Source organism: Salvelinus fontinalis, chromosome 13 (genome assembly GCF_029448725.1).
Source record: "Salvelinus fontinalis isolate EN_2023a chromosome 13, ASM2944872v1, whole genome shotgun sequence".
NCBI lineage: Eukaryota > Metazoa > Chordata > Actinopteri > Salmoniformes > Salmonidae > Salvelinus > Salvelinus fontinalis.
The window spans coordinates 53,327,969-53,349,393 of NC_074677.1; the positions used below are offsets into that span (position 1 = coordinate 53,327,969).

The window sequence follows — 21,425 nt, forward strand, 5'->3', positions numbered from 1 at the left end:
AGGAAACAACACCTCCACTTTGCTGATCCTCAACACTGGGGCCTCTCAAGGATGCGTTCTCTGCCCCCTCCTGTACTCTCTGTTCACCCATTACTGCGTGGTCACGCAAGCCTCCAACTCAATCATCAAGTATGCAGACATCACAACAGTAGTACCCCTGATTACCAACAATGACGAGACAGCCTACAGGGAGGAGGTGATGGCCCTGGGAGTGGTGCCAGGAAAATAACCTCTCACCCAATGTCAATAAAACAAAGGAGCTGATCCCACCCCCCATCTACATCGACGGGACCACAGTGGAGAAGCTTCAAGTTCCTCAGCGTACACATCACTGACAAACTGAAATGGTCCACCCACACAGACAGTGTGATAAAGAAGGCACAACAACACCTCTTCAACCTTAGGAGGCTGAAAAAATGTGGCTTGGCACCTAAAACCCTGAAACTTTTACAGATGCACAATTGAGAGCATTCTGTCGCGCTGTATCACTGCCTGGGATGGCAACTGCACCACCCGCAACCGCAGGGCTCTCTAGAGGGTGGTGCAGTCTGCCAAACGTATCACCGGGGGCAAACTACCTGCCTTCAAGGACAACTACAGCACCCAATGTCACAGGATGGCTAATAAGATCATCAAGGACAACAACAACCCGAGCCACTGCCTGTTCACCCCGTTATCATCTAGATGGCGAGGTCAGTACAGGTGCATCAAAACTGGGACAGAGAGACTGAAAAACAGCTTCTATCTCAAGGCCATCAGACTGTTAAATAGCCATCACTAGCACATTAGAAGCTGCAACTGCCTGATCGCGGGGGAGGGGCAGAGCACACAAACTCACACGTTAGCTCAATCTTAGCTTGTAGTGTGGGTCAACTGTAACTCCTGCCACGTTATAGTTTATTCTACTATACGTGGGAGTGTTGGCAGGATATAAGGAGTGTGCTTAGTCCTGCAGTGGTCTACTCTTGTTAAGCTAGCTACTGCATTGCTCATTCACCATGGAACACATGAGTCTAGGCAAGATGGCTGCGCCCTGTGAGAGATAAGCGTGGGTCAGCTTGCGACACTCTCTGGGGAGAACTGCAAATCTGCTGGAGTGAAACATACACAGACTCCCGAGCTTGCAGTGTTAGGCACAGTCCCTGAGACCGATTGCTAACCAGGACGATTCTGGTGGAGAGACAAGACACGACAACTAGGACAAACCCTCAGCCCCGCAATACTGGTTGACCAATCTGAGTATCGCCCAGGTTGGTACACTGACACAAGTGATTAAAACATGGACAAAACCCAAACAAGATGGCACATGCCAAACCGAGTGGGGGGACAGCAGAGCTCCCAAGTGGAGAGGCTAGCTAGCTAGCTGCTTCAAGCTATTGAATAGCTGCGGGTATACTTCTGAGTTTATACACTCTAACATAGAGCTCTAAACAAGCGAATCCTCTCTGGAGTGAGCCGAGAATAGGAAGAGGTAGAGGTGGGAGTAGCAGCACTACCCAGTACACAGGACTAAAAGTATCCTGCCCAGCGGAAGTATACCATTTTGGAGTGATCCAATATGGTGCTACATAAAGTCAGAAGCATTAGGCTACTATTGTTGGTCCTAGTTTGTAACATTAAAGAAAAGGGGAAATGGTTGCTGTGAAAAAGGGGTAATACTTTGTGTTGGTAGTAAAAACAAATGTGCTCATGTTTGGGTTCCCTGTGTTGCCAACCAGAAATGTGGGAGAATGTGAGATATGGTAGCCTAATCTTTTGTAATTTGTAATCATGTGTAATCAAGGGGTGTGCTTGTTTCTGCCCGCAAAGGGAGCCTTTCACTCTAGTGGTTGCTTCACGTGCACTCTACAGTGGGCTATCACGCTAGCCTGCCTGCTTAGTGAAGTTGAATGAGAGCCAACTGAAAACTGAAGCACCAGATAAACTAATTATTTTTAATCTTATCTTCACGGTAAGGCAGTTATAAAGCATATGATATAGAACACCAAGTTAAGCGGAGTTTAATGATATTTGTTTTTCTGACGTTTTCATAGTTTAATTCATTTATAAAACTCCGTTAGCCTGTCGTAGTCATGGCGACAGAGGACTCAACGAACGTTCACAAAGTGTAAATAAAGAAAAACATTGTAACTAGCTGTTGTTAGGGATATGTTGATAATGACGTGATTGAAATGTTTTTGTGAGATGATAACATTTTTAAAAAAAGGATACCTTTTTACAATTAGTTTTTTTAGTAACAATTTTGGGGGTTTAGAATTGCATAAGAGTAGCCTAGTCAGGCACATGTAGCGCTTCATCTTGAATCACTATTGTGATTAATTAATAGAATTTCGTCACATTTTATTGTAGCCTGATGCACTACCGTTGTCTCATTTATTTATCGTTTTCTCCAAAATGTAATGTGTTGCCCAGTTGAAAATTACTATATATTATTATTACTACAACTAACAATTATGTTTTGTAGAACTTCCATTGCTCCTCAAAGAAGTGCATGAGCTTAGTGGGGAAAGGAAAAACAATTAGGGTAAGCATCAGTCATCTATCTTACTCAACTTAATTTCCTCATCCCTTTTTTTGCATTCAGTGTTGTGAATGGCAGATATAGTTCTTACATTCACAATACATGAGACACAGTTGATTTTAGTACATCTGAGCAGATTGAAATCGATGTATTCCTGATCCTTTCCCCCTATTTTCCATTATTTTGTATTAACTAGGTAACTGTGAATTAACAAGAATACATTTCTCCTCATTATTGGAGGTGACCACATGCCTGAACTAATGATGTATGATAGGCTTATGTATTTTCTATAGGTTGAACTGAAAACTTAGTGGCAAGGCTCAGACACTCCCCTCCCCCCTAAAAGGTGTTGGACTTGATGGGGACCCTCTTTAGCCAAGAGACCATGGCAAATTCTTTACTTACAGGCAAGCAGGACAATGTCTTTAAGGACCATGAAGCAAAACCCCAACTCTGTCCCACACGAGTCTCTGCCATCTGCTGTAAGTTCAAGTCCTTTGTTATAGTTTAAAGATATTGTTTTCTGCATGCAGGGTCACCAACAACAAAATGTAGCCAGTTGAAGCTCGCATCCGCTACAAGACCATGGTGTTTGCCTACGGAGCTGTGAGGGGAACGGCACCTCCGTACCTTCAGGCTCTGATCAGGCCCTACACCCAAACAAGGGCACTGCGTTCATCCACCTCTGGCCTGCTCGCCTCCCTACCTCTGAGGAAGTACAGTTCCCGCTCAGCCCAGTCAAAACTGTTCGCTGCTCTGGCACCCCAATGGTGGAACAAACTCCCTTACGACGCCAGGTCAGCGGAGTCAATCACCACCTTCCGGAGACACCTGAAACCCCACCTCTTTAAGGAATACCTAGGATAGGATAAAGTAATCCTTCTAACCCCCCCCCCCCCCCTTAGAAGAGTTAGATGCACTATTGTAAAGTGGTTGTTCCACTGGATATCATAAGGTGAATGCACCAATTTGTAAGTCGCTCTGGATAAGAGCGTCTGCTAAATGACTTAAATGTAATGTAATGTAGCCTACACAGATGCATTTCAACATACAAATGGCAGACCTGTCAACATTGGGAAATGTTTTTGAGTAACAGTGCAACCCCCTCCACTCGTTCACCATTATGATACTCTATAGCTAAGTTTCCATCTAAATAGCAAACATATTTCCAAGCAAATATTCTAAAATCCGCATTAAAAACAATAAGCGCATTTACCCACCATCAAATTGATTTGTTGGGGATACAAAGCTGTGCGTGATGACGTAGTGCACATGAAAATTTTTGTGGTTAAATTCCCATGTATGGAATAAAAAAATAAGTTTCCATCGCATTTTTAACTCTAGACTACCGATTGTTTTGTCACCAAAATAAATAGCATTATATAGTGAATGTGCCCACTCTGGTCTTTGCACGTGTGCTCTAGCCAACAACCTAGATACCAGGCTTTAATGGCGGGCCACCGGAAAAAAACTGGAAAGATATGTGTACCGTCTTAAAACATTCCACCACCATTTTCCGAGGTTTCACACCCTTAGCTGAACACTTATCCAAAAATGAGGGTGGTTAAATTGTGTTTTATTAAGAAAATACACATATCTTTCCATTTATTTTATGGAATAAATTTACTGAACTCTCCCCCTATACGTTTATCATTCAAAAGCATCTAGGCCTGTATGGCTTAAATCTTTCATGTTTTAGACCGAACAATGTCCCCCATTTGTCCTTTCCTCAAGCCATGTGCTGCTCCTTGCCACAGACTGAGTGAATCTTCTTAGCCAGCTCTGCTGTCACAGTCAAGCACCAGATGGTTATCTGGGTTAATGCAAATTCTGGAATGTAAATTCCAGCCAATCCTGTCCACATGTCCTTGATAAATGACAGTTGACGATTAAAACAACCATTGGACTCTGTCAAATATGTTAAGGTCAGTAGGTTCAGAGTAAATGTTTGCCTTTAAGGTGAAAAAGGTGCTTTCCAGAAGTAAAAGAATACGTCACATTTGTTTATTCAATAAGAAGAAACTAAATCAAGGTACTATTCATAACCACAGAATGGGACTACATTTCGTAATAGGTTGTATTAATTAATTTCAAATGGGTTACTGTTGTCAACAGTGACAGAAGAGACTGGAATGTTAAACAAACTGGACAGAAACGTTTATACGAAAACGGCCTTCCTCTGGGAAGACCACAGGTGGACGACAATCCTCTCAATCAGCCGAGGTCTGTATCCATCTTTCTCTGAAAGAAAATAAAATCAGTGTACATTTTCAATGCATTATCTAGATTAACCCATAACCAAGAACTCCAGTTAAAACCAATCCCCTGAAAAGTCCCATATCTTTCCATTTGGTTGAGATTCAACAAGCATAGGTGATACTAGCTTGAGAAATGTTGAATGTATTCTGGCCTCCTAGGTCAAATACATTTTCTTACAAATACACCACAAAGTATGATTCAAAAGACTGACTCTTGTCATAGTTGAGAATTACCTTAAGGTTCAGATAATGTTCCTCACTGCTACAGTGGACTGATTTGGCTGTTTCCTCATTGGTGTAGAAGATGTTGCATAGCTTGCAGAAGAATCCAGTCCTTGGCAGCAGATAGTCTAACCCTGCGAGTAAAAGGAGAGAGAAAAGTTTATCACAATATGCCACTAAAAGCTCTTTAGCAGATCCCTGTCACACCTGATAATAAAAATAGGCAGCCACACAAACAGAAGTCAGTCTCTCTAGCATCTTACCAACAGGGTTGTCAGGTTGATAAGGACCCAGAGGTTCCTCCTGCTTCTCCTCCTTTGGGATAGCTTCCACACCACTGGCTACCTCACCCTCAGGGTCCCCACAGACCCCCTCACTGTCAGACACAGGGCTCTGGACATCCTGGCCATACAAAAACAATCATGTCTTTTACTCATTCGTTCTACTTAGCCTGAGAGACCAACAACAATAAATATCATCACTCTTCTCGGTGTTAAGTGGATTAACTGATTACTTCTGGACTAACCGGTAACTGTAAAAGGATTGTTCACGGGCACGCACATTTTTTATAAATGATAGCTGAATATTTACATATTAACTAACAAGGCAATATGTCACCTTGTTTAAATTAAGGAAGCAAAAACAGCAAATAACCATCTCTCACCTCTGGATAGGGGCTTTTGGCTGACTGGCCATTAGTCTTTTCATCTTCTTGGTGATCTCTTGATCTTCTGTTGTTCTGACCAGCCAACCACAGCTCATATTTGACTGGTGGCTTCCTGTATCAGAAGAGCAGAATACAATGTCATGCAGTACTAGATCATGAAAGTGTACTTAGGTACATCACTCATACATTCCAGTTTAACAACATTCTTTATCAGATTATTTCATTGGCTGTATATTCTTCCAATAGATTCCAATCAATTGAACTGGCAGTGAAAATGGACTGCATACTAGCATTCTTCAAATTCCATTTAGTCTAACTATAATTTCCATCATCTACTCTATTACATATTCTTAGGGGTCATTAAATTATTTACCAGTATATTAGTGAGTCTCCCTTTTTGCACAGACTGACTCTTAACAGGGTCCCGTAAAACTTGTGTGGACGTTGGAAGTACTTCACCATTTTCTGAGCGGCGTCCACACACTCCATCTGGATATAACACTGAAGAAAAAAAACATCCAAGTGAAAGTCTTTTATTAATAGAAAAACAAAGGACACCCCCCCCTAAAAGAAGGACCGGTGAAACTACCTTTCCATGATGCCAGTTCAAATTATAGCCAGTGATTTTCCCAAAAGGCTGGGCAAGTCGTAAAAGAGAGACATCCGAGTACTTCTGGAGTGGAAGCATACAAATGTAGATGGATCTTCCACTAGGCCTCTACATTGACAGAAACAAATTAACATTACACATAATACACATCTTTGTGTTACAAATATTGACTCTATACTAGGTGTAGTTGAGTTAACTAAATTCTCTCATCAGATGCATAATGTGTACAGCATATAGATACACCAAACCCACCTCCAACTTCTTCTGTGAAAAGCACATGCTAACATTGACATGTTTCCTCAACAACTGTCCTTTTCCTTTGTAGAATTTCACCATTTCACGTACTTCCTCGGTAGTATCAAGCTCTAACCATGCCTGAAAATATAGGAAATTCTCAATGTCATACAAACTAGGACATTAAACGCTTGCACAAATCAGGGGTTGAGTAAATCAATTCCTCTCTGTATGCCAAAATGCATGAATGTCAAATTGTTATTCAACACTGTTGCCATGACATCTAGTTTTCTTCATGGGATGGAAATAATGTTAAGTACCATACAAATTAAATAAATACACTGATCTGCAAGTAACATAATTATGAACATACCTCCTGTCTGAGGAAGGATATGGCATGGTCGACAACTTTCACGTTTGCTCGCTCTGCCAGTTTCAATAGGGCCACCACCACGTTTCCATAGCCCTTTCTAATTGGGCTAATATGGACAACTTTTCCATCCTGTAGAAACAATTTTACTGCACAACCTACTATCAATGTTGGATAAAACAACTTTTTTTGACACATTCCAACTACACGTTTCTAAATGATAATTTGAGGAATACCAACCCATGAAGTATTCTTTGACTCTGCAAATAAAAACAAAAGTAATTATAACTATAAATTATGAACTGCAGATTATTTTCTTAATGTGTTATCCACACTGGCTAAACAGCCGTAATAATTATGTCTATTGCTGCCAAGTAAGAATGTTTTGCATCATTCATTGCTTACCCAGCAACGTGTCCCCTCCAGTACTGTCGTCGAGTTCATCCAATGTAACGAAGTCATCCATATTCTCAGGGAAATCCATATTGTCCTGTTGGAAATAAGTTCACAACATCAATTAGTTAAAGAATTTGAGTTTCAAGTTCCACAGTGCTGCACCAGAACCATATCGTATCTCATGACAAATACTTGTTGCAATGGGAAACTGTAAAAAGATGCTCAAACAATGAACATAAAAGTATGTAAAATTGTATTCAATAGTCTTGAACTATGATATCGATCCATGTCTCAAAGCTAGGAAGTGAACTCTGTGGCTGCACTATTACAAATGAAATTGACATCTTAAATATGCTATGTTATTCAAACCTTTTGGTCAGTCCAGGTTTTTACCATGTTAGGGCTGAACAAATAGGCATGTCTACTGATCCATACATCTACAATGCTTGGCTGACTTGAGCGTTTAAGTGCCTGTTCTGGATTACTACGGTCAGTCGAGGTTTTCTGGAAACAATTGGAGCTTGTAGAGATGGCTCTATATCCTTTGCTATTCAACCATGAAACATAAGGAGATCCTTCAAAGCTGATCTCCATCTGATTTGTAGGGCACTCAAAACTGATGGAATTAATAACCCCTAAGCAAATCATATAGCCTACATACAGTGCCTTCAGAAAGTACTCACACCCCTAGACTTTTTACACATTGTTGTGTTAGCCTGAATTTAAAATGGATTACATTTAGATTGTGTCACTGGCCTACACACAATACCCCATGTCAAAGTGAAATTATGGTTTTAAAAGTTTTTACATTAATTAAAAATGAAAAGTTTAAAGTGTCTTGAGTCCAATAAGTACTCAACATATTTGTTATATTTGCAAGCCTAAATAAGTTCAGGAGTAGAAATGTGCTTAACAAGTCAAAAGTTGCATGGATGCAATAAGTGATTAACATGATTTTTGAATGACTACCCATTCTCTGTACTACACACACACATACAGATAATAGTAAGGTCCCTCAGTCGAGCAGTGAATTTCAAACAAAGACCATGAGGTCTTCCAATGCCTCGCAAATAAGGTCTCCAATTGGTAGATGGGAAAAGCCCCCCCACCAAAAAATACATTGAATATGCCTTTGAGCATGGTGGTTATTAATGACACTTTGGATGGCGTATCAATACACCCAGTCACTACAAAGATACAGGCATCCTTCCTAACTCAGTTGCCGAAGAGGAAGGAAACCGCTCAGGGATTTCACCATGATGCTAATGGTAATTAAAACAGTCCGTGTTTAATTGCTGTGACAGGAGAAAACTGAGGTCGGATCAACAACATTGTGTTACTCCACAATACAAAACTAAATGGCAGAGTGAAAAGAAGGAAGCCTGCACAGAATAAAAATATTCCAAAACATACATCCTGTTTGCAATAAGGCAAAGAAATTAACTTTATGTTCTGAATACAAAGCGTTATGTTTGGGGCAAATTCACACATCACCGAGTACCACATATTTTCAAGCATGGTGATGGATGCATCATGTTATGAGTATGCTTGTCATCGGCAAGGACTTGGGCGTTTAAGGATAAAAATAAACTAAATAGAACTAAGCACAGGCAAAATCCAAGAGAAACCTGGTTTAGTCTGCTTTCCAACAGACACCGGGAGACAAAATCATCTTTCAGCAGACCAATAACCTAAAACACAAAGCCAAATCTACACTTGAGTTGCTTACCAAGACGACATTGAATGTTCCTGAGTGGCCTAGTTACAATTTTGACTTAAATCTGCTTGATTATGGCAAGTCTATGGCAAGACTTGAAAATGTCTGTCTAGCAATGATCAACAACCTACTTGACAGAGATGAAAGGATGTGTAAATATTGTACAATCCAGGTGTGAAAAGCTTAGACTTACCCAGAAAGACTCACAGGTGTAGTCGCTGCCAAAGTTGATTCTAATACATATTGACTCAGGGGTGTGAATACTTATGCAAATTCAATATCTGTACTTACTTTCAGTACATTTGCAAACATTTCTAAAAACATGTTGTTTTCACTTTGTAATAATGGGTAGTGTGTAGATGGGTGAGAAATCTTTGTAATCAATTTTTAATTCAGACTGTAACAACAAAATGTGGAATAGTTCAAGGTGCATAAATACTTTCTGAAGGTACTGTAAATAGCATGCTATGGTACCAAGCAAACTCAATATTCCAACAAGCCATGAGTCAAACCCGGCATTGCTGACATGAGTCACAGAAAACATCTTGACTGTTTGTCTAGATTGACGAGGTTCAATCTGAAATGTCAGATACATTTTATTTGCCACTGAAACTTCAGGCAGATTTCAGTGGTTCTAGGCAATAGATGGCCACATCTGTTTCAACTGATCAGTGGAGGATCTAAACCAAACTACATTCTCAGGAATGCTCCCAGAACTTAAACCAAATTGAAGAGTTGAAGCATACATACTTTAAGAAGCCATTGCTAGGAACCCACATCTTGGTTACTTGACAAACTTATTTTCAATTCTGGGAACAATAAGCCTTTTGTTGGTTCCTGTCACAAATATAAATGAAAATAATTCCTTACATCTTCTTGAAAGCTCTCCTGTTCCATCATGTTCTCCATTGAGACGTCATCACACAGAGCTGGATCATCGGCAGCCTTTATGTCAGAATCCTCCAAGGTATCGTCTGCCAATAGTTCTGAGATTTCAGGTTCCCCTTTATCTTTAGAATCAGCCACCAGAGAAGCACTTTTGGAAGGAGCTGGGTTTTTAGTATCTACACCAGCACCAACCTCGTCATCTAACAAGCATTGTTCAGGTTCCATCTGGATGCCCTTTCCATCTAGATTTTTGTTTTCCAAATCACTGTCCTCTTCTTTGACCAACCCCTCAATCTCCCCCTCCTTGATGTCCTGCTTGACCACTTCCTTGAACTCTTCTGAGGTGCTTTGTTGACCTTCTCCTTGTTCCGTCACTTTCTCAGCGGGTTGTTCACCTGTACTGGGTTTCTCTTTGTTCGTGGAGTTTGAGGTCTTGCTAGTCTCCTCGCTCTTGTGTCTGCTGCTGCGGCCTTTACTGGAATCTGCTCTTCTGGATGTGGTGGAGTCAGGACTTTCTCTACAAGGCAAAAACCATTGAGGTAAACTTCCCTGAGACATACTTCCTGATGAGTCCCACAGGAAAATTGGTCGCCATTGCCCCAGTCTTACTTACCTAAGGCGCTTCAGTGACGATGACAAGATTACTTTGACACTCTTTCCATTGATCTTGAGGGGGTTGGAGTGGTAGTACTTCACCATAATGTCAGCATCCTTCCAATCTACCATCTCAATCAGGGCCTGCAGATGAATAATGGAGGATTCATTAGACGAAGCTAGAGAAGGTGCTGCATAATGGGAGGTTAGTGTTGAATTGATCTATTCTAGTCATACAATCCCATGCTATTCTGAATTTAAAATAGATACACTGCATTGTTACTGTTTTAAGAATTGTTGTCTATTTAAAATCACCAGAGAGATTTGCAGAATTTGATTGATCACACTACAATTCCATATTGCTCGAACCTTACCTGATCACTTGAAAATGTTGAATGCCGCACATCCCCAAACATCTTGGCGAGATCAAGAATCTCTGATTCTCTTTCCTTCATAGGAGGTAGGCGGGAAAAACAAACCACTGTATTGGTAGCTTGTTTGGTCTGCCGTTTTTCTGGTGGTTCATCCAACCTTGGCGGCTAAAGGAAAAAACAAGCTCATACAGGGATCTCTGTGATTAATACTTCTGTATTAATTATTATCTCAAACTCTTAACAGACAGATGCACTTACATGAATACTGCACACCATCGGTGACAGGTACAGAGTTAACTTGTTTCCCTTCACGAAAGCATGCTTTTCACTGAAGTGATTCACCATATTGACAGCCTCTTCGTGAGAATCAAACTCCAGGAATCCCTGTAACAAAAATACAACACAGAATCATCCAATAGACATTCAACAACAGATGTAACTTTTTTTTAAGAGAGAATGTTAAAGCTGCAACATGTAACTTTTTGGGCGACCCAACCAAATTCACATAGAAATTAGTTATAGCTGTCATTCTCATTGAAAGCAAGTCTAAGAAGCAGTAGATATGTTCTATTTGCCCCATTTCTAGGCTTCCCGTGCTTAAGTTTCATCTTTCTTTTAGTTTTGAACACAAGTGTCAAACAGCTGAAAATACAATATTTATAGTTATTGAAAAGATATTTCACTGCAGTTTAGATGGTACAACTATTCTCTACAGTAGAGTTGCTTGTTTTGTCAAAAACTGAAATTAGGCAAACTAATTGAATTTTTGCAACCATGAAATGGTGGAGCGATTTCTGAATAGTGCATCTTTAAGAGTTGAGTGCTTATTCCTCTTTTTTTTCTCCATTTGTGTAACTTACCTTGCAGGTGAACACCAGATGTTTTACAACTGTGCCGAATGGCTTAGCCAAAGTCATCAAGTCTTCTACACCAACAGAGCCAAGGGGAAATTTTGTAACCACCACCTTTGTGCCAGCCTGAAGCAAAATATAAAATCACACATTCAAGCATGTAGCTTTAAGCAAATTAACTCCATCATAAGAAGTTAATGATATATTTAAAAACATATATTTACTAGGCAAGTCAGAACAAATTCTTATTTACAATGACAGCCTACTGGGGAACAGTGGGTTAACTGCCTTATTCAGGGGCAGAATGACAGATTTTCACCTTGTCAGCTCGGGGATTCGATCCAGCAACCTTCCGGTTACTGGCCCAACACTCTAACAACTAGACTACCTGCCACACCAAATAATCTATTTATAAGAAAACATCACCACAAAATGGGCATCATTACCTTGGGCTTCAAATGGTGTTTTTCTGGTGCAGACCAGACTTCACCTAAAGATGAAAACATGAAAGGAGATAGTATTTATTTTCAAGTGGTTTGCAATTGCAATTATTTGGTCTGGATCAAACTTGACTTTGGAACGGGACTGGGGTTATCACCTCCTACGCGGTCTGAGCTATGTTGTCTCTTGTAAGGCATAGCAGGACGTGGCGTTCTCCTGGGCGGTGAAATAGCATCTCTACTTGGGATGGAATTTGACCTGGAAGATAATGTAAACAGTGCTAAGTAAGAAGAGGTAGAGCTAATGGTTTTACATCATGACATGCCTGTTTTCAACATGAAGCTGAATTTCATTCCCCTCACATTTCCTTCCGTGTATCATGTCTTTTCCAATCTGGATATCTGTAAAAAACAGAAGAAAAAAAAACTAATTGTAATAAAACCCGGTAATAGGAAATATATCAATTGATTGTGACCTGTATCAGTCCATTCTCTAAATGTTTTACTTTGCATGTTAACACTTACAGACGCAGAAGTTCTCGACAGCCCTCCACGTGGCTTAATCCATTAAGATGATCCTTCCATGCCTGTGAAAAAAGCACTCATTAAGCTAAATGAATGCCAGCACAGCCAGAAAAGGACTGGCCACCCCTCAGAGCCTGGTTCCTCTGTAGATTTATTCCAAGGTTCCAGCCTTTCTAGGGCGTTTTCTCTAGCCACTGTACTTCTATATCTGCATTGCTTTCTGTTTGGGGTTTTAGGCTGGGCTTCTGTATAGCACTTTGACATCTGATGTAAAAAGGGCTTTATAAATACATTTGATTGAGTGTTGATTTAAATGACATAGATAGATACACAGTACAACAGCAAGAGTATTGAAATATAACAAAGCTTACCTTAGTAGAATTCAACATGCATAAGCATAGAGAGCATGTGTGTGGGTAAATCTTGGGCACAACTCCATGAAAATCATCCACTTGATAGGAGAAAGGAAACCTTTGCTGGGTGTCGGCTGGTTTTTCCCTTGAGGACCAATTGTGACGGGAATCTCTCCTTGTCTCAGTCTGCCGCTCTGGTCGACTGTGAATCTCCACTCTCCTATAGTCAGTGCCACAATGGCTGTTTGACCGGCGAGGTACTGCAGGGGGACTGTCCCGTTTGCTAAGGACTCCATCATCTGTATCCTCCTGCCGGCTGTCTCTCTTTGGGGAGGCCTCTCCCTGCTCCTCTTGCTTTGCTCGATTGGCCTTCAGTTGCATTATCAGATAAGGCAACGTCTCCACACTGATCTCGTTCTCTGGAATCTGGGCCAGAGCATCCACGTCTTCTGGAGAGAGCCCCAGAGTGGCATATAAGTTCATAGCTCCATCACCAGATGCTTGGTGTGCAGAGCTGTTTCCCTCACTGCCCTCCATCCTCAAACTTCCAGGGCACAGATAAGTTTATTCTGAAATGGGGGGACAAAAAGGTGTTCTAAAGGAGTTTCCCAAACTTGTTCCTCAGGAACCAAGGGGTGCACATTTTGGTTTTTGCACTAACACTAGACAGCAGATTCAAATGATCAAAACGTTATGCTTAGTGATTAATTGAATAATCTGTGTATTATTACAGCAAAAAAACAAAACGTGCACCGAGTTTGGGAAACTCTGAACATGTCTAGCTACATCAATGTGGTTGGGTAAAACGTGTAGGCCCTACAGATGAGCCTTAGGAAGAAAGTATTCTTAGCACGACTGTGAAACTGAAAAGTTATCTTCAATCATTCAATAGCTGGTCTTCATTTGCTGTGGGTAATTAGATGGCAAATGATGTGTCACTGAAATTAAAATACGTATCACAGCCCAGAACAACAGTCGTTAGCGTTAGCTAGTTAAATTGGAGGGGGCTTCAGCACAACAGCCAGTTGTTAACTAGTTACACATCTTTAGCTCTGCTAAATGAAGCCAAATATCATCTCAACCCGATAAAAAAATATTAGCAAGCAAGTACCATGTAGCTATAACGTTACTGCATTATTGTTGCTTAGCTACACGCACCGTTGGAGAATACTGCCCTGCTGACCACAGCCAGGAAGCTAGCTAGCAAGAAGCTAATCATAGCTTTCAAGTAAACACAGCCAGATAGTTTCGGGTCGAATGTTTACCCATACAGTTCCACTACTACATGGAATGCAAATTGTGAATGCTGTAAAACATACCTTTCAAGAAGCCTCCTTTCGGGTATTTCGTTAAATTTAGTGGCTACAGCCTGGCCAACGATATTTATAATTTATCCATCTACCAGCGACATAAAAACAGTAGCTTATTCACCTTAACGGAATTTCAGAATAAAAGTCTCCCACGTAATTACATTACTTCTTCTTTTGTGAGGTTTAAGGGCGGTTGGCATCCAATTTGTTGCATTACCGCCACCCACTAGACTGGAGTACAACTCCCTTATACGTTGCTTGAAAAAAAAAAATGTACTAAATAAATACCCTACCATCTAACACTACACTCACGAATTTCTAAATTATATAAAATAAAATTAACACCTACCTACTAATAAAATGTATTTATTCCTACCTCATGCCTGGAAGGATGGGACACCACTTAACACACCCAGTAACCATCCCTGCAGTACAGTTGATAACCATTGCTATAAATGCTAAAAATCCAATCTTACTGAAACATATAACTTTTTGGCCTATCCCTCTGTACTTGTATATCTCTACTACTCTCACCACTCCTCCACCTTAACCCATCTTCCTCTACTTTCTTCACTGCCTCAGCATATGACAATTCACTTTTCTTACTTTCATTCGTTTTACTCCGAGCGCATTCTCCCTCTGACCAACAGAAACATAAACAATTATCACTAGACCACTTCTGGTTACCCTTAACGATTCCACATTAACCAACAATTTTTTTCACCCACCATGAAACCACAAATGAATCAGCCAAAAGGCCAGAGTCCACTTTTTCCAAAAACCTCACTCCTACTGTCACAGACTTTTTCCTGATCCTCAGTGCATACCTTGGTCTCCGATAACTTCACCACACCTACCACCTCCGATACTTCGCCCTTACTCACTTCCATTTCTCCTCCTGTCTTAAGCTCCCTCTGCTTACATTTTCTAGTATTCTTCTTTAACAAACCATCTCCCTTTTTCCCACAATTTTTATCTAACTCAAGCTCACCCTCTTCTTCACTCTCTCTTTTAAACCTCCTCTCCCTCTCTTTTTCCCTTCATTCCTCCTCCGTTTTCCAAGTATACATGTCCTTATGATAATACTGCACTACTCCTGACAACCATCTTGTTCCTGCTTTCTCTAGGGACTCCATTTCCACCGCGGCGTCCGCCCGAACACAAATCCACGTAAATAATACATTAACATGTATTTATTCATGATATATGAAAAATAATTGTCTAAACATGGACTATGATTCATATTTAAGTGACATTTGTATTAAATGTGGATTTTCTTTTCTTCTTCTAAGTTAAATAAATGCCCCTAATGCAATACACTGAATATGAAATACATATGGGCTTATAGAGAAAAAAAAGTATACTATGTGTCAATGTAAAAGTGGGGTTGGGAATACTCGGTGGCGTCTGTAGAATCTACATATGGTGTTATTTCAATTGGGATTCTGGTCTAAATACACAGCAACACTTCCTACTCCACCCATTCCATAGCTACCAATGCAATAGACCGTAGGCTATGAATTACATATTGGCTTATAGAGAAAAATGTAATCTATGTGCCGATGTAAAAGTGGGATTGGAAATACTCAGTAGTGTCTGTAGACTCTATATGGAAGGGATAATCAACAAGGGGCTATGCGTTCTATGGAAAATAATGAACGACATGGAAGGTGTGTTCCATGATGCCTAGCAGAGTGGAATTTGCCTTCCACGTAGTTGCATTATTTTCCAGAGAACACATAGAGCCCCGAGGAGAATATCCCTTTTAAACCATGGCTATAATATAACACATTTAAAGCAAAAAAAACTGTTAATTTGCAGGTAGAAATATGTTCAACATCCACTAAAGTAGGTAGCAAGTTTACCACTCGATAGCTACAGTAGTTGCCTTGATTTGCTAGTATAAGAATATTTTGACGATAAATACACAACGCAGAGGACGAGAAAACTAGAGTTAATGATCAATAGGAGGTGGTTTTCAGTTTAACATCTGTTTAGAATCTGTGGAATGTCACTCCTGAACTCAGAGCTATGTGTGCCATGTTTTCATTGATCTGTACATTGAGTCGGGAGCAGGATACTTTTTATTTGACCATTGGTCAAGTTGTACTGCAAGGACTTCTAATTGGTCAACCCCAGTCTAGGGTGGGGGTTTATAAATGGCATCCTGTTCCTTTGTTCAGGGGAGAAAAGCTGAGGACAGGGGAGACTGAACATCTCCCAGCATAACATCTTGATTTGTCCTCTCTGAATAAACCTATTTTTCTCCCCCTGATTTGCTTAGGTTATTGAATAATAACATCAATTGCTGACACTAGTTTAGCTAACCAAACCATCAGTCCTAGCTTGCTATTATGAAAATGGAATTCAATAATGCCAAACATGTTTTCAATTCGACTTTTGCTTTCAAAAGCAACTCACACATAGAACATGTAAGAATTAACAATAGCCAGTGAATTTTACCGTACTGATATACTGTGCTTTTTACGGAAATCATGCACGCTTGAGAATGCCCTTTAAGCCAATCAGAAACGTGTATTCAACGATGCCATGATATCCACCTAATTTTCGAACGCCTTTAAAACATGTAAGCCAAACACCACTCTTGGTGGCAGTAAGAAAGCCATTGCCATCTACGCCCATTCAACATAGCCTAGATTTAGGTTTTCTAAACAAAATCACTTTTTTGAGTTCTCATACGCTTACAATGATGTTTTGATTCTTGCTTGAACAATCGCTAAGATTATTTTGTTGTGATCTTTGCAATATAACTATTTTGGAAACATCAGTTGTTAGCTAGAATGCTAACTCTCATTGATATATAGGCTTTAGCAAAAAATAGCCAAAGAGCTATTTTACTGGTTGAAGTGTTTTTTTAATTACCCAATCAGGCAACTTTGCACTTATTTCAAAATGAATATGGATATAAAACACCAGGCTTTTGAGCGGTTATTCAAATGGAATAGGCTATTCACTGCAGTGTACAGCCTAGACTACAGTTTTGTATTCACTTTAAAATAATAATAAAATTAGCCTAGGTAGGGTACATTTCTTGTCCCTAAAAGACTGAAACAATATGGTAGCTTTTCGAGCTGCATACCCGGGGACTGGGAGGGAGCGCACATAGGCTACCTATGATTTTGTTATCTGATAAACTTATTTTCTATTACTGTGTAAATTGACTGGATATATCAGCTGTAGTATTAAGCCTAACGTTGAGTTTATGGACTTATATGCTAAGCCTACACTTACGCCTCAATCACACCGATAGCGTTTTTGCATTTTGGTACATCAGAAGTACATTCACTTCCAATGGAATTGTCACGTTCCTGACCTATTTCTGTTAGTTTGTTGTATGTGTTAGTTGGTCAGGACGTGAGTTTGGGTGGGCATTCTATGTTTTCTGTTTCTATGTTGGTTTAAGGGTTGCCTGGTATGGCTCTTAATTAGAGGCAGGTGTTTGGCGTTCCTCTAATTGAGAGTCATATTTAGGTAGGTTGTTTCACAGTGTTCGTTGTGGGTGGTTGTCTCCTGTGTCAGTGTTTGTCGCACCATACGGGACTGTTCGGTTTGTTTTTGTACATCGTCATTTTGTGTAGTCTATTTTCCCTGTTCGTGCGTTCTTCGTGTTTTATGTAAGTTCCATGTCCAGGTCTGTCTATTCCGTTTTGTTATTTTGTTAATCATTCAAGTGTATTTCGTTTCGTGTTTTTTCCGTCTTGTTAATTAAAATTATGTATTCACAACCCGCTGCGCCTTGGTCGAATCACTACTCCTCCTTTTCGGTTGAAGAGGAGGAGGACTACCGTTACAGAACCACCCACCAATCCAGAATCAAGCAGCGGTGTAATCGGAGGAAGGGACAGCGCAAGAAGGAGGAATGGACTTGGGACGATGTTTTGGAAGGTAAAGGTTGCTACACATGGGAGGAGATCCTGGCTGGAAGGGATCGCCTCCCATGGGAACAGCTGGAGGCACTGAGGAGAGCAGAGGCAACCGGAGAAGGGAACCAGTGTTATGAGGGGACACATCTAGCACGGAAGCCCGAAAAGCCCGTGAGTACCACCCAAAAATTTCTTGGGGGGGGGGGGCTAAGAGGTAGTGGGCCAAGGGCAGGTAGGAGACCTGCGCCCACTTCCCAGGCTAACCGTGGAGAGCGGGAGTACGGGCAGACGCCGTGTTACGCAGTAGAGCGCAAGGTGTCTCCTGTATGTGTGCATAGCCCGGTGCGGGTTATTCCACCTCCCCGCACTGGTAGGGCTAGATTGAGCATTGAGCCAAGTGCCATGAAGCCGGCTCTACATATCTGGCCACCAGTATGTCTCCTTGGGCCGGCTTACATGGCACCAGCCTTACGCATGGTGTCCCCGGTTCGCCTACATAGCCCGGTGCGGGTTATTCCACCTCCCCGCACTGGTCGGGCGACGGGGAGCATTCAGCCAGGTAAGGTTGGGCAGGCTCGGTGTTCAAGGGAGCCAACACGCCTGCACGGTCCGGTATTTCCGGCGCTACCTCCCCGCCCCAGCCCAGTACCACCAGTGCCTACACCACGCACCAGGCTTCCAGTGCGTTTCCAGAGCCCTGTTCCTCCTCCATGCACTCTCTCTATGGTGAGTGTCTCCAGTCCGGTGCCTCCAGTTCCGGCACCACGCACTAAGCCACCTGTGCGTCTCCAGAGCCCTGTACACACTGTTCCTTCTCCCCGTACTCGTCCTGATGTGCGTGCACTCAGCCCGGTGCCACCAGTGCCGGTACCACGCACCAGGCATATAGTACGCTTTGAGAGTCCAGTGTGCCCTGTCCCTGCTCCCCGCATTGGGCTTGAAGTGCGTGTCTCCAGTCCGGTGCCTCCAGTTCCGGCACCACGCACCAGGCCTACAGTGCGTCTCAGCCGGCCAGAGTCTGCCGTCTGCCCAACGGCGCCTGAACTGTCCGTCTGCCAAGCGCCGCATGAACTGCCCGTCTGCCATGAGCCTACAGAGCCTTCCGCCAGACAGGAGCAGCCAAAGCCTTCCGCCAGACAGGATCAGTCTGAGCCATCCGTCTCCGCAGCGCCATCTGAGCCATCCGTCTCCGCAGCGCCATCTGAGCCATCCGTCTCCGCAGCGCCATCTGAGCCATCCGTCTCCGCAGCGCCATCTGAGCCATCCGTCTCCCCAGCGCCATCTGAGCCATCCGTCTCCCCAGCGCCATCTGAGCCATCCGTCTCCGCAGCGCCATCTGAGCCATCCGTCTCCGCAGCGCCATCTGAGCCATCCGTCTCCGCAGCGCCATCTGAGCCATCCGTCTCCCCAGCGCCATCTGAGCCATCCGTCTCCCCAGCGCCATCTGAGCCATCCATCTCCCCAGCGCCATCTGAGCCATCCGTCTCCCCAGCGCCGTCTGAGCCATCCGTCTGTCCCGAGCCATTAGAGCCGCCCGTCTGTCCCGAGCCGTCAGAGCCGTTAGTCAGTCAGGAGCCGCTAGAGCCATTCGTCAGTCAGGATCTGCCAGAGCCGCCAACCAGACAGGATCTGCCAGAGCCGCCAACCAGACAGGATCTGCCAGAGCCGCCAACCAGACAGGATCTGCCAGGGCCGCCAACCAGACAGGATCTGCCAGGGCCGCCAACCAGACAGGATCTGCCAGAGCCGCCAACCAGACAGGATCTGCCAGAGCCGTCAGCGAGCCATGAGCGTCCAGAGCCGTCAGCGAGCCATGAGCGTCCAGAGCCGTCAGCCAGCCATGAGCGTCCAGAGCCGTCAGCCAGCCATGAGCGTCCAGAGCCGTCAGCCAGCCATGAGCGTCCAGAGCCGTCAGCCAGCCATGAGCGTCCAGAGCCGTCAGCCAGCCATGAGCGTCCAGAGCCGTCAGCCAGCCATGAGCGTCCAGAGCCGTCAGCCAGTCATGAGCTGTCCCTCAGCCCAGAGCGGCTATTTATCCAGAACTGCCCCTCAGTCCAGAGCTGTCTCTCTGTCCGGAGCTGCCTTTCAGTCCGGAGTTGCCCCTCTATCATGAGCTATCCCTCTGTCCTGAGCTATCCCTCTGTCCTGAGCTATCCCTCTGTCCTGAGCTATTCCTCTGTCCTGAGCTATCCCTCTGTCCTGAGCTATCCCTCTGTCCTGAGCTATCCCTCTATCCCGGTGCTGCCCCTTGTCTCGATGTTACCCAAAGGATTAAGTGGGTGTAATATGAGGGTGGTCATTTGTAGGGGGAGATGTAAGCTGGGATTGACTATGGTGGGGTGGGGACCTCACCCTGAGCCTGAGCCACCACCGTGGTCAGATGCCCACCCAGACCCTCCCCTAGACTTTGTGCTGGTGCGCCTGGAGTTCGCACCTTAAGGGGGGGGTTATGTCACGTTCCTGACCTATTTCTGTTAGTTTGTTGTATGTGTTAGTTGGTCAGGACGTGAGTTTGGGTGGGCATTCTATGTTTTCTGTTTCTATGTTGGTTTAAGGGTTGCCTGGTATGGCTCTTAATTAGAGGCAGGTGTTTGGCGTTCCTCTAATTGAGAGTCATATTTAGGTAGGTTGTTTCACAGTGTTCGTTGTGGGTGGTTGTCTCCTGTGTCAGTGTTTGTCGCACCATACGGGACTGTTCGGTTTGTTTTTGTACATCGTCATTTTGTGTAGTCTATTTTCCCTGTTCGTGCGTTCTTCGTGTTTTATGTAAGTTCCATGTCCAGGTCTGTCTATTCCGTTTTGTTATTTTATTAATCATTCAAGTGTATTTCGTTTCGTGTTTTTTCCGTCTTGTTAATTAAAATTATGTATTCACAACCTGCTGCGCCTTGGTCGAATCACTACTCCACCTTTTCGGTTGAAGAGGAGGAGGACTACCGTTACAGGAATGCTGCGTTTGCCTTTCAGCCTTGCATTGCAGAGGCAGTTGCAGTGCGTTCTGTGTGGTGCATAGTTGGCAACATATGCCTCAAACTGTACGTGTACACGGCTTGACAGAAATGGCAGCAGAAGTTGAATGTTGAACTTTTTTTTGCACACATAACCAGATGATGCTGTTTATCTACCATTTTGGCAATGATGCTGTCATTGTGATCGAGGCATTAGGCTATATCTCAAGCCTATAATATTTTTTTTTATTTAATTAGGGAAG

At 42.8% G+C, this 21,425-nt stretch overlaps 1 protein-coding gene across 1 annotated transcript; it reads right to left on the bottom strand.

The window, feature by feature from the left end:
- Positions 1-4,503: 4,503 nt before the first annotated feature.
- Positions 4,504-14,477, bottom strand: LOC129869027 (matrin-3-like). Its single transcript, XM_055943470.1, has 21 exons — positions 14,340-14,477; positions 13,039-13,589; positions 12,668-12,729; positions 12,506-12,544; positions 12,301-12,401; positions 12,149-12,192; positions 11,712-11,828; positions 11,110-11,235; positions 10,852-11,016; positions 10,497-10,621; positions 9,866-10,400; positions 7,288-7,372; positions 7,123-7,142; positions 6,886-7,014; positions 6,531-6,653; positions 6,258-6,386; positions 6,042-6,169; positions 5,666-5,780; positions 5,265-5,403; positions 5,014-5,135; positions 4,504-4,762 (listed from the first exon to the last, which is right to left on the bottom strand). Exons 2-21 carry the CDS (start codon positions 13,555-13,557, stop codon positions 4,736-4,738), a joined length of 2,850 nt encoding a protein of 949 aa, XP_055799445.1. The 5' UTR covers positions 13,558-13,589; positions 14,340-14,477; the 3' UTR covers positions 4,504-4,735.
- Between the last annotated feature and the right edge of the window lie 6,948 nt (positions 14,478-21,425).

What these genes read in the sequence shown, in the direction of transcription:
- LOC129869027 (XM_055943470.1), bottom strand. Translation starts at nt 13,557, where the DNA reads ATGGAGGGCAGTGAGGGAAACAGCTCTGCACACCAAGCATCTGGTGAT. An exon ending in AGTCAAAGAATACTTCATGG is followed by an intron (nt 7,015 to 7,122) that starts GTTGGTATTCCT and finishes TTGTTTCTACAG; the next exon opens with GATGGAAAAGTTGTCCATAT. An exon ending in AACATTATCTGAACCTTAAG is followed by an intron (nt 4,763 to 5,013) that starts GTAATTCTCAAC and finishes ATTTTCTTTCAG; the next exon opens with AGAAAGATGGATACAGACCT.